At 37.3% G+C, this 13,524-nt stretch overlaps 1 protein-coding gene across 8 annotated transcripts in view; it reads right to left on the bottom strand.

The window, feature by feature from the left end:
* The window catches only part of LOC117316602 (disabled homolog 2-interacting protein-like), a 272,191-nt gene that overhangs the window by 124,993 nt on the left and 133,674 nt on the right, over positions 1–13,524 (bottom strand). The window contains exon 1 of one of the 8 annotated variants that reach the window (XM_033871342.1): positions 5,675–5,723. The exons of the other annotated variants lie outside the window; for them this stretch is intronic. Within the exon in view, the coding sequence (XP_033727233.1) occupies positions 5,675–5,708 (34 nt within the window). The 5' untranslated portion in view covers positions 5,709–5,723. Of the gene's footprint in view, positions 1–5,674; positions 5,724–13,524 lie in introns of those variants that run through there. 8 annotated transcript variants of the gene reach the window in all.

Raw genomic sequence — 13,524 nt, 5'->3', positions numbered from 1 at the left:
TAATCTTGTTTGTGATGACTTGTCTTGGTAAAGACAAGAAAAAAATCATGCATATAACTTGTGTGTATAGTGTAACATAGGCAATGAGAGACTTCATACTCGCAGTTTACAGTATATTGATTTTAAAATGTTAATGAATTTTTTTTATTTATCTAAATTTACCAGTGAATATCAGTGTTCCCATCTAAACATGCTACAAAGGAGCATACAAGTCTAACACATAGTTCAACATTTTTCCTTTTAATTTACCATCTGTTATCAGGGTCTGGTGATCAGGACGGTAAATAGAGCCGATTTTTTTACTTCCGTTCCGACACCACACATCAATAATAATTTTACCTGTAGTGTGCACACCTGTAGAGATAATATATTCACCAGTTTCCACCCTGTCAACTTAGCCTTCAAACTAGTCTGTCTTAGTGATAATCAACAACTTAACAAATAGAATTCTATAATATAATAATCAATCTGTTAAATATGACACACAGATACAGCGACTGGTTCACCATAAACAGACTTAAACGTTTGATAAATTCAGTCAAGTTTGATAAAACTAACAAGATGAGTTAAAGATGTGAGGACAAATCAACACATCAGTAGAACCAATAAAGCTGAGCTGCGTTCTAAATGTGAACCAGGTAATTTTACATTAGGTCAGCCTCCCATTGATGATTATGTAATGGATGTCTGCATCATGATCATAGGTATTAATATGATGTGGCGTCTAGTAAAAACAGATGTTTGTATAAATTATCATAGGACTGTCACAATACATTATGCTTCTGTAACTAAGACCTGCCTAGAGAAACCACCCTTGGGCTTCCTCATAAAGTGTACTTCTGTAACTAAGACCTGCCTAGAGAGACCATCCTTTGGGCTTCCCCACAAAGTGTACTTCAATAACTAAGACCTGTCTAGAGAGACCATCCCTTTGGCTTCCCCACAAAGTGTACTTCAATAACTAAGACCTGTCTAGAGAGACCATCCCTTGGTCTTCTTCAAAAGTGAACTTCTGTAAATTAGACCTGCCCAGAGAGACCACCCTTGGTCTTCTTCAAAAGTGAACTTCTGTAAATTAGACCTGCCCAGAGAGACCACCCTTGGTCTTCTTCAAAAGTGAACTTCTGTAAATTAGACCTGCCCAGAGAGACCATCCCTTGGTCTTCTTCAAAAGTGAACTTCTGTAAATTAGACCTGCCCAGAAAGACCATCCCTTGGCCTTTTCCACAAAGAGAACTTCTGTAAATTAGACCTGCCCAGACAGACCATCCCTTGGTCTTCTTCACAAAGTGTTCTTCCACAACTAAGACCTGCCTAGAGAGACCACCCTTGGTCTTCTTTACAAAGTGTACTTCTGTAACTTAGCCCTGCCCAGAGAGACCATCCCTTGGCATCACAAGAGGGGCCGTGGTGGCCGAGTGGTTAAGGTGTCCCGACACTTTAACACTAGCCCTCCACCTCTGGGTTGCGAGTTCGAAACCTTCGTGGGGCAGTTGCCAGGTACTGACCATAGGTCGGTGGTTTTTCTCCGGGAACTCCGGCTTTCCTCCACCTCCAAAACCTGGCACGTCCTTAAATGACCTTGGCTGTTAATAGGACATTAAACAAAAACAAACCAAACCCTTGGCATTCTTTACAAAGTGTACTTCTGTAACGTGGACCTGCATAGAGAGACCATCCCTTGGCCTTCTTTACAAAGTGTACTTCTGTAATGTGGACCTGCCTAGAGAGACCATCCCTTGGCCTTCTTTACAAAGTGTACTTCTGTAACGTGGACCTGCCTAGAGAGACCATTCCTTGGCCTTCTTTACAAAGTGTACTTCTGTAATGTGGACCTGCCTACAGAGACCATCCCTTGGCCTTCTTTACAAAGTGTACTTCTGTAACGTGGACCTGCCTAGAGAGACCATCCTTGGTTTTCTTTACAAAGTGTACTTCTGAAACTTAGACCTGCCAAGATAGACCATCCCTGGGTCTTTCTCAAAATATATACTCCAATATCATAGCCCTCCCTAGACTGGCCCCCTGTCTCTAGAATTTTAAAATCAAAAATAAATTTGAGCTTTATGATTTAGGTCTCCAGGGTATGTTTGATTCTAGATATATATAGATACTGGTCAAATATGGATTTGATACTCACTAGATACTGGTCAAATATGGATTTGATACTCACTAGATACTGGTCAAATATGGATTTGATACTCACTAGAAACTGGTCAAATATGGATTTGATACTCACTAGATACTGGTCAAATATGGATTTGATACTCACAAGATACTGGTCAAATATGGATTTGATACTCACTAGATACTGGTCAAATAAGGATTTGATACTCAAAGTCTACTTCTAATTGTGAAGCCACCAACTCAGCAGGATCATTAGTCTACTATTTCAGGAAGTGTTTTTCTAGATTTGACCAGACCCAAAGTTTTTAAACTAAGTGGAGATAATCTATTTATAGAAACTAAAGGGCTGGTGGCCAGTCTTAAACATTCCTAAAAATATCATCCTTGAGCCAGGGTTTACTATTGTATATCTTTCTGTCCTCCAGAAACCCACATCACAGTTCCTCATCCATTCTATATAATTGAAATCTCAAGCCAATTAATCCAAGAGAGCAATTGGAGTATGGAATAAGAAAGAATGGAGTTGAGAAGTATCAATCACAGAATTATGGTACAAGGGGGATAACTCTTATGACCATAGAATATACTCAAGTAAAGACACCAGATTTTTAACACCCGCTCAATCACAGAAATATGCTAAACTCAGATATGAATATTGAAACCTGCCGTTCCTGAATCAGTAAGTAATGCTATCTCCATATCGGCAAATGGGCCCAATCTTAGCAAGGTATCAATTAGCACATCTGAATTACACTCGTATGTAGCTGTGCTCCTCAGGGAATACAGAGTTCATGTGTAATAGCTACTGTCTGTAGCAACACTGCCTGTCTATGGTGAAATCTCATCACAATAATCCTCGATACCTGTCTATAGTAATACATATCGATAGTAATATCTGTCTATAGTAATACCTGTCTATAGTAATACCTGTCTATAGTAATACCTGTCTATAGTAATACATATATATAATAATACCTGTCTATAGTAATACCTGTCTATAGTTATACATATCTATAGTAATACCTGTCTATAGTAATACATATCTATAGTAATACCTGTCTATAGTAATACCTGTCTATAGCAATACCTCTCTATAGTAATACCTGTCTATAGTAATACATATCTATAGTAATACCTGTCTATAGTAATACCTGTCTATAGCAATACCTCTCTATAGTAATACCTGTCTATAGTAATACCTGTCTATAGTAATACATATCTATAGTAATACCTGTCTATAGTAATACCTGTCTATAGTAATACATATATACAGTAATACCTGCATATCTACAATAGCACCTCTCTATAGTAATACCTGTCTATTGTAATACATATATATAAACCTGTCTATAGTAATACCTGTCTATAGTAATACCTGTCTATAGCAATACCTGTCTATAGTAATACCTGTCTATAGCAATACCTGTCTATAGTAATACCTGTCTATAGCAATACCTGTCTATAGTAATACATATCTATAGCAATACCTGTCTATAGCAATACCTGTCTATAGTAATACCTGTCTATAGCAATACCTGTCTATAGTAATACCTGTCTATAGTAATACATATCTATAGTAATACGGTCTATAGTAATACCTGTCTACAGTAATACCGGTCTATAGTAGCACCTGTCTATTGTAATACCTGTCTATAGTAATACCTGTCTATTGTAATACCTGTCTATAGTAATACATATCTATAGTAATACCTGTCTATAGTAATACCGGTCGATAGTAATACCTGTCTATTGTAATACCTATCTATTGTAATACCTGTCTATAGTAATACCTGTCTATAGTAATACATATCTATAGTAATACCTGTCTATAGTAATACCTGTCTATAGTAATACCTGTCTATAGTAATACATATCTATAGTTATACCTGTCTATAGCAATACCTGTCTATAGTAATACATATCTATAGTAATACCTGTCTATAGTAATACCTGTCTATAGTAATACATATCTATAGTAATACCTGTCTATAGTAATACCTGTCTATTGTAATACCTGTCTATAGTAATACATATCTATAGTAATACATATCTATAGTAATACCTGTCTATAGTAATACCTGTCTATAGTAATACCTCTCTATAGTAATACCTGTCTATAGTAATACATATCTATAGTAATACCTGTCTATAGTAATACATATCTATAGTAATACCTGTCTATAGTAATACCTGTCTATAGTAATAACTGTCTATAGTAATACCTGTCTATAGTAATACATATCTATAGTAATACATGTCTATAGTAATACATGTCTATAGTAATACATATCTATAGTAATACCTGTCTATAGTAATACCTGTCTATAGTAATACCTGTCTATAGTAATACCTGTCTATAGTAATACATATCTATAGTAATACATATCTATAGTAATACCTGTCTATAGTAATACCTGTCTATAGTAATACCTGTCTATAGTAATACCTGTCTATAGTAATACCTGTCTATAGTAATACCTGTCTATAGTAATACATATCTATAGTAATACATATCTATAGTAATACCTGTCTATAGTAATACCTGTCTATAGTAATACCTGTCTATAGTAATACCTGTCTATTGTAATACCTGTCTATAGTAGCACCTGTCTATTGTAATACCTGTCTATAGTAATACATATATATAGTAAAACCTGTCTATAGTAATACCTGTCTATTGTAATACCTGTCTATAGTAATACATATATATAGTAATACCTGTCTATAGTAATACCTGTCTATTGTAATACCTGTCTATAGTATTACATGTCTATAGTAATACCTGTCTATAGTAATACCTGTCTACAGTAATACCTGTCTATTGTAATACCTGTCTATAGTAATACCTGTCTATAGTAATACCTGTCTATAGTAATACCTGTCTATTGTAATACATATCTATAGTAATACCTGTCTATAGTAATACATATCTATAGTAATACCTGTCTATAGTAATACCTGTCTACAGTAATACCTGTCTATAGTAATACCTGTCTATAGTAATACATATCTATAGTAATACCTGTCTATAGTAATACCTGTCTATAGTAATACGGTCTATAGTAATACCTGTCTATAGTAATACCTGTCTATAGTAATACCTATCTATAGTAATACCTGTCTATAGTAATACATATCTATAGTAATACGGTCTATAGTAATACCTGTCTATAGTAATACGGTCTATAGTAATACCTGTCTATAGTAATACCTGTCTATAGTAATACATATCTATAGTAATACCTGTCTATAGTAATACCTGTCTATAGTAATACATATCTATAGTAATACCTGTCTATAGTAATACCTGTCTATAGTAATAGCTGTCTATAGTAATTTCATGTCACATTGCACTATGAATGATCCAAAATCTTTGTCTTGTATAGGTAACCTCTAGTTAAATTATGTTTGTCTAATAAAAATAACATTTAGATACAATTATTTTACAGATTTGGTCATCATGTATTAAGAAAACAGCAAAGATTTAATTAAATCTTCAGTGAGATTAGATGAATTATTCTGAAAACAACACAACAAATTTGATTACCCCACAATCCACGGATGTACTTGAGAAGCAGCATGGTGATATCCAGATTTGATGTTAATCCACGGCCACACACTGTATATATACTAATCCGATATTTGAATGATCTGCTGCACAAATTTACAAGGATATCCTTGTGGTGTGGTAATCTGATCTGTCCAGTGAATCAACACACACCACAAAATCACTTGTCATCAGTGTACATCCTCATTAGCAAGACAGAATCAAATACAAAGGCTAAGTCCATTTAGCCCGAAATTGTCATATTTAAAACGTCTGGATATCAACACTAGTGAAAATCAATGACGTCTAGCACAAGACACACAGAAATGTTGATTTGAAGACAAAATTCATACAGTCTGCAATAAACTGATTTGCTCATCAGCAAAGATTAACCAGATTAAGAATCAATAAATGACAGAATATTACACTGTCGGAATGGAGGTGTTATGTGTTACTGCTAATGTTTTTTTGAAGTTTACCACAAAGTCGGATATCATTTTATGTTCTATTTTTATCTAAGATCTGGCACTATCGAGAGCCAGCAAATTACAGGTAGAAACCCAAATATAAATCTGACTCATCTCACCAGAGTGTCATAAACCCTTCACATTTCATATAAAGTAGTTTATATCAATTATTCATATGCCAATGATAGAACTAAAGTCAACATCACATCAAGTTGTGTGGTACTATTACAGACTTGTGTGGTATTATTAGACTTGTTTGGTATTATAACAAACTTGTGTGGTACTATTACAGACTTGTGTGGTATTATTACAGACTTGTGTGGTATTATTACAGACTTGTGTGGTACTATTACAGACTTGTGTGGTATTATTAGACTTGTTTGGTATTATAACAAACTTGTGTGGTACTATTACAGACTTGTGTGGTATTATTACAGACTTATGTGGTACTATTACAGGCTTGTGTGGTATTATTACAGACTTGTTTGGTACTATTACAGACTTGTGTGGTACTATTACAGGCTTGTGTGGTATTATTACAGACTTGTGTGGTACTATTACAGACTTGTGTGGTACTATTACAGACTTATGTGGTACTATTACAGGCTTGTGTGGTATTATTACAGACTTGTGTGGTACTATTACAAACTTGTGTGGTATTATTACAGACTTGTGTGGTACTATTACAGACTTGTGTGGTAGTATTACAGACTTGTGTGGTATTATTACAGACTTGTGTGGTATTATTACAGGCTTGTGTGGTACTATTACAGACTTGTGTGGTACTATTACAGACTTGTGTGGTATTATTACAGACTTGTGTGGTATTATTACAGACTTGTGTGGTACTATTACAGGCTTGTGTGGTACTATTACAGACTTGTGTGGTATTATTGCAGACTTGTGTGGTATTATTACAGACTTGTGTGGTACTATTACAGACTTGTGTGGTACTATTACAGACTTGTGTGGTATTATTACAGACTTGTGTGGTACTACAATAGACTTGTGTGATACTATTACAGACTTGTGTGGTACTATTGTAGACTTGTGTGATACTATTACAGACTTGTGTGGCACTATTACAGAATTGTGTGGTACTACAATAGACTTGTGTGGTTAACTCCCTTCTTAAGAAATTTCACAGTGAAAGCGGACATTCAGATCTTGTTCTGGTCAAGTCTCTCCTGTATAACATCAGGTGGTGCAAATGTCAATTTCTGTCATCACTTGACTGTGTGTAATCAAACTGTCAGCATCTTGTTACATATCTCAAGATAAACATTTACACAAACATCAGTGATACCTTGTAATACTACTGTGCTGATGCCTAAATGCTAATTTTGTTTTCACCCACGCAATATATCATAATTCCAAGTCATCACCACAGTTTCCTGTGAGGTCTGACGACCAGAACTGCGGTTAAATTGATTGTCCGAGATTGAGCAGTCGCACTATAAATGAGCCTCATCTCCATCAAGTTTCTGTGTAATTCATTTATATATCATACACACTTTCATGAATCAATAGTCAGGATGAGATGTGACACATACAAACTTTACCATGTGAATAGTTCTCCCTTATTTGGCAGTATTTGATGCATATATTGATGCACTTGTATTCTGCACATTGATCAGACCATTGTATAGAGATTCAGAGATGACCATCAGAAGGCTGTTGTAACACATCTAAATCACTGATCAAATCACAAAAGTCAGAAGTAGATCAAACCCAAATTACAAAATTATGCACAACTGTCTTTAGGTTGGGTTCCTACAGATCAGAGAGCTCAGGCCCTGGGGTAGGCACTGATGGTCGGACACACCATTCTCCTCCACTCCTAAATGGATTCTCTCTCCTGGGGAAATATAACCATTAATTAAAGACTGAACTGCACTTGAGGGACATATCAGAACTTAGACACTGTCCTGGTTTCTTCACTTGAGGGACATATCAGAACTTATACACCATCCTGGTTTCTTCCTCCATGTACTGAACTGCACTTGAGGGACATATCAGAACTTATACACTGTCCTGGTTTCTTCCTCCATGTACTGAACTGCACTTGAGGGACATATCAGAACTTATACACTGTCCTGGTTTCTTCCTCCATGTACTGAACTGCACTTGAGGGACATATCAGAACTTATACACTGTCCTGGTTTCTTCCTCCATGTACTGAACTGCACTTGAGGGACATATCAGAACTTATACACCGTCCTGGTTTCTTCACTTGAGGGACATATCAGAACTTATACACCATCCTGGTTTCTTCCTCCATGTATTTAATTCCCTGTATCAAAGATTGCCGAAGTAAAAACTCCGTCTTTTTACTCCAAATCTAGTGAGCAAGTTCTGCATGCATGCAGTGCTGTTTCCATTAGTTTTTCTGTTGACTACTCATGTGGGTAAGGACACTCTTATCTAATAAATACACTGACAAAGGTGCTAAAAGGTCAGACTAAGCTGTCCTAACACAGACCGTGCACACTTAATTCACTCTGATGTACAGTTCCTCATAATGTGATTGGAGAAAACCAGCAGGATCTGTCTCCCACTGGAACTGTTCCCTGACTTAACATAAGCACATCTTATTCCTTAAATCCTGGCATGTATGTGGATGCAGAGATTGTTGAAGTGACACTCCCACGCTTTAGTGACAGTACATAACTGTACATTACATATCCCCTCCCTGACAGATTATTTCACTGGTTTATATCACTATAGTTCTCCAAAGTGTTCAACCTCGGTAGAAATTGCTTTGTTAGTTCCATTCAGTATAACAGTAAAAGTATTAATTCCAAAAATTGATGTTTTTTATGACATTCACTAAGACGTTCATAGACAACATAACAATGTTTTCTGAAATTTTCCTGTCAATTGGTCAATATCTATTGGTGATAGTCCTGATCAGGCCATAACCAAGCCGATAGATCCAGTGATGGGTTAGGTTTGAACTAATGTGTGACTGGTGTATACACTCACTAGGCTACCTTACTAACCAGAAGTATCAGACTACCTTACTAACCAGATACTTCTGTATGGTCAGCTGTAGACTGCTTTATCACAGGTAATGGATGTGGTAATGGAGTGGGGGAGGGGGTGGTGTTACAGTAGGCTCAAATGTCTATTATCACTGTTATGTAAGGAGGGTCAGATATACCATGCCTATAGGGCTAGAGAGTAAGATATGAGTGGTACAGGAGGATAGTCCAAGGTATCAGATGGGGTGGGGGTTACAGGAGGGTCAGATCAAGGGGAACAGGAGGGTAGTCCAAGATATCAGATGGGGTGGGGGTTACAGGAGGGTTATACCAGGGGGACAGGAGGGTAGTCCAAGGTATCAGATGGGGTGGGGGTTACAGGAGGGTCATACAAGGGGAACAGGGGGGGTAGTCCAAGATATCAGATTGGGTGGGGGTTACAGGAGGGTCATACCAGGGGAACAGGAGGGTAGTCCAAGATATCAGATGGGGTTGGGGTTACAGGAGGGTCATACCAGGGGAACAGGAGGGTAGTCCAAGATATCAGATGGAGTGGGGGTCACAGGAGGGTCATACCAGGGGAACAGGAGGGTAGTCCAAGATATCGGATGGGGTGGGGGTCACAGGAGGGTCATACCAGGGGAACAGGAGGGTAGTCCAAGATATCAGATGGGGTGGGGGTCACAGGAGGGTCCTACCAGGGGAACAGGAGGGTAGTCCAAGATATCAGATGGGGTGGGGGTTACAGGAGGGTCAAATCGTGAGGTGATTATTTACAGATCAATCATTTGATATACACGAAAGGAAGCTACAGGAACAAGAGAATCTGTCTATAATTATCCCTAACAACACTGCCAACAAAGAACAGGATTCACCTAACTGAACATAACTGGGTCAAAATATATGTAGTCCTACTCTACCTAATGTAAAGCTGGAAGTCACAAAAACTTTATGTATGTATTTCTATGAAACTTGGATAAGTCAGTGTGATGTAAGTCAGTGTGTTATAAGTCAGTGTGTTATAAGTCAGTGTGTTATAAGTCAGTGTATTTTAAGTCAGTGTGTTATAAGTCAGTGTGTTTTAAGTCTGTTTGTTATAAGTCAGTGTGTTATAAGTCAGTGTGTTATAAGTCAGTGTGTTATAAGTCTGTGTGTTGTAATTCAGTGTGTTATAAGTCAGTGTGTTTTAAGTCAGTGTGTTATAAGTCAGTGTGTTTTAAGTCAGTGTGTTGTAATTCAGTGTGTTATAAGTCAGTGTGTTGTAATTCAGTGTGTAATAAGTCAGTGTGTTATAAGTCGATCAGTGCAGTGTGTTATAAGTCAGTGTTTTAAGTCTGTGTGTTATAAGTCTGTGTGTTATAAGTCAGAGTGTTATAAGTCAGTGTGTTTTAAGTCAGTGTGTTATAAGTCGGTGTGTTATAAGTCAGTGTGTTATAAGTCTGTGTGTTATAAGTCAGTGTGTTATAAGTCAGAGTGTTATAAGTCAGAGTGTTATAAGTCAGTGTGTTGTAAGTCAGTGTGTTATAAGTCAGTGTGTTATAAGTCAGTGTGTTTTAAGTCTTTGTGTTGTAAGTCAGTGTGTTATAAGTCAGAGTGTTATAAGTCTGTGTGTTATAAGTCAGTGTGTTATAAGTCAGAGTGTTATAAGTCAGAGTGTTATAAGTCAGTGTGTTGTAAGTCAGTGTGTTATAAGTCAGTGTGTTATAAGTCAGGGTGTTTTAAGTCTTTGTGTTATAAGTCAGAGTTATAAGTCAGTGTGTTATATACAATGATATGGCAAGTATCCCAATTGTTGACCTCACTATAACAGTTCAAGTGTCCCAATTGTTGACCTCACAATAAGAGGTCAAGTGTCCCAATTGTTGACCTCACAATAAGAGGTCAAGTGTCCCAATTGTTGACCTCACAATAAGAGATCAAGTGTCCAAATTGTTGACCTCACAATACACCAAAAATACACACTGCATTATATATTCATAATCCATTGCTAAAGCATTCTATTTGGTAAAACAATATGGGTCCAATTATGCACATATGAATTAAGAATCCTCAGACTGTGTTGATCATCAGAAAACATTTAAACTTTAATCCAAGCAATAAACTTAGGTCTCTGTAGATTTTAGCAGTCTACATCCTTACAGAGCGAGGAGTCATATAACTTCACTTTCACAGTTTGTTGTCAAATAAATTTATGTAACTCTCAGTTTCTATGGTAACTTCCACTATTTAGGTTTGTGTAACTCTCAGTTTCTATGGTAACTTCCACTGTTTAGGTTTGAGTAACTCTCAGTTTCTATGGTAACTTCCACTGTTTAGGTCTGAGTAACTCAGTTTCTATGGTAACTTCCACTGTTTAGGTCTGAGTAACTCTCAGTTTCTATGGTAACTTCCACTGTTTAGGTTTATGTAACTCAGTTTCTATGGTAACTTCCACTGTTTAGGTCTGAGTAACTCTCAGTTTCTATGGCAACTTCCACTGTTAAGGTCTGAGTAACTCAGTTTCTATGGTAACTTCCACTGTTTAGGTCCGAGTAACTCTCAGTTTCTATGGTAACTTCCACTGTTTAGGTTTGTGTAACTCTGTTTCTATGGTAACTTCCACTGTTGAAGTTTTTTGTGTAACTCAGTCTGTGGTAACTTCCACTGTTGAAGTTTTTTGTGTAACTCAGTCTGTGGTAACTTCCTCTCTGATTCAGACTTCTATTTTCCTGCAATTGGCCTCCTCTAAGAATGTCCTTCACCAGGATGGCAATCCTGCCATGGGTACATTCTATCAGCTAGCTAGGCTGGCCGTAGTGATTCTATCATGAAAGTCCTCAATGATCACCATCCCAAAGCCAGCCAGATTAATCTTTCATGAAAACTACATATATATAATGTTAAAAGTGAGTAGGGTTCACCTTAAATACTGGGCTGCAACTTTTTTTCACTTTACGGAACTGCATGAATACATTGATTGATAAAATGATAGTCCAGATATCATCCTTTATACAAAGCCATTGCAATAAACAAACATTTCCATTTCCAAATTATCCCTATCTGAGAAACCATCGCCAAGCAAAAGGATTCCCAGGACAGTCTGTTTAGCTAGGACTCCTTGGATGTTTTTCAATTTCATTGCTTAGGTTCACAAGAGCTCATGAATAAAATATCTGACTGTTTTACACGCCAACAGGAACAGGGGATTCACTTCGGTACTGCTTTACTCAAAAACACATTACTATCAAAGACATATGCATTAGCAGAACAAATATGACCGTTTTAAAAAACACAAAGACATTGTGTAGTGCATAATTACTTCGAGTGTCTGATAAACTATACAAATGAAAATATCTAAAAGTACAGTAAAACATGTATCAATACTGATTAAAAGATTTCTCTGAAACCAAATCAACACTGTTTCATGAATATATATTTTATGCATATGTATATAGAATATATTGACTGGTTTGTGTAGACATGTTGACGGGACAGGCTTTCTTAACATCAGCTGTCTCTATCCCTTGGTTAATACACTGTGTACTACACAGACTGTGGTTTATGTAGACAGGTTGATGGGGGGGGGGGGGGGTTCTTTGGTTAGTGTAGACAAGTTGATGGGGGGGGGGGGGGGGGTTTCCTTAATCTTTGGTTGGTTGGTGTAGACATGTTGATGGGGTGGGGGTGGGGGGTGGTTCTTTGGGTTGGTGTAGACAAGTTGATGGGGGGGTTCCTTAATCTCAGTTGTCTGTATCCCTAAGTCAATATATACTACACAGACTGTGGTTGGTGTAGACAGGGTTGATGGGGGGGGGGGGGGGGGGGGGGGGGTCCTTAATATCAGTTGTCTGTATCCCTAAGTCAATATATACTACACAGACTGTGGTTGGTGTAGACAGGTTGATGGGGTGGGTTTCCTTAACTCTAAATGTCTGTGTATTTCCTTAGATAGCTGTCTGTATATCTCCTAAGTCAAATAACACAACATTTATCTGTTTACAGACCAGCTTATCAACAGATGGTTCTAATAAATGAGCAATCCTTGACCATCTGACCAGACCATTGACCTTTGGCCGGAGTCTGACCAACAGCTGTAGGAATTCTAGTGTATCAGTATGTAACAGATACTGCTCCAGTCACTGAGGAGTGAGATTCCTCCTACCTAACTATACTGGGTTATACCCTACAGTCACTGAGGAGTGAGATTCCCCCTACCTAACTATACTAGGTTATACCCTACAGTCACTGAGGAGTGAGATTCCCCCTACCTAACTATACTGGGTTATACCCTACAGTCACTGAGGAGTGAGATTCCCCCTACCTAACTATACTGGGTTATACCCTACAGTCACTGAGGAGTGAGATTCCCCCTACCTAACTATACTGGGTTATACCCTACAGTCACTGAGGATTGAGATTC

Source organism: Pecten maximus, chromosome 2, assembly GCF_902652985.1.
Source record: "Pecten maximus chromosome 2, xPecMax1.1, whole genome shotgun sequence".
In the NCBI taxonomy this organism is placed as follows: Eukaryota; Metazoa; Mollusca; class Bivalvia; order Pectinida; family Pectinidae; genus Pecten; species Pecten maximus.
Note: the sequence above shows the minus strand (reverse complement) of the source record. Positions and strands in the feature narration are given on the sequence as shown.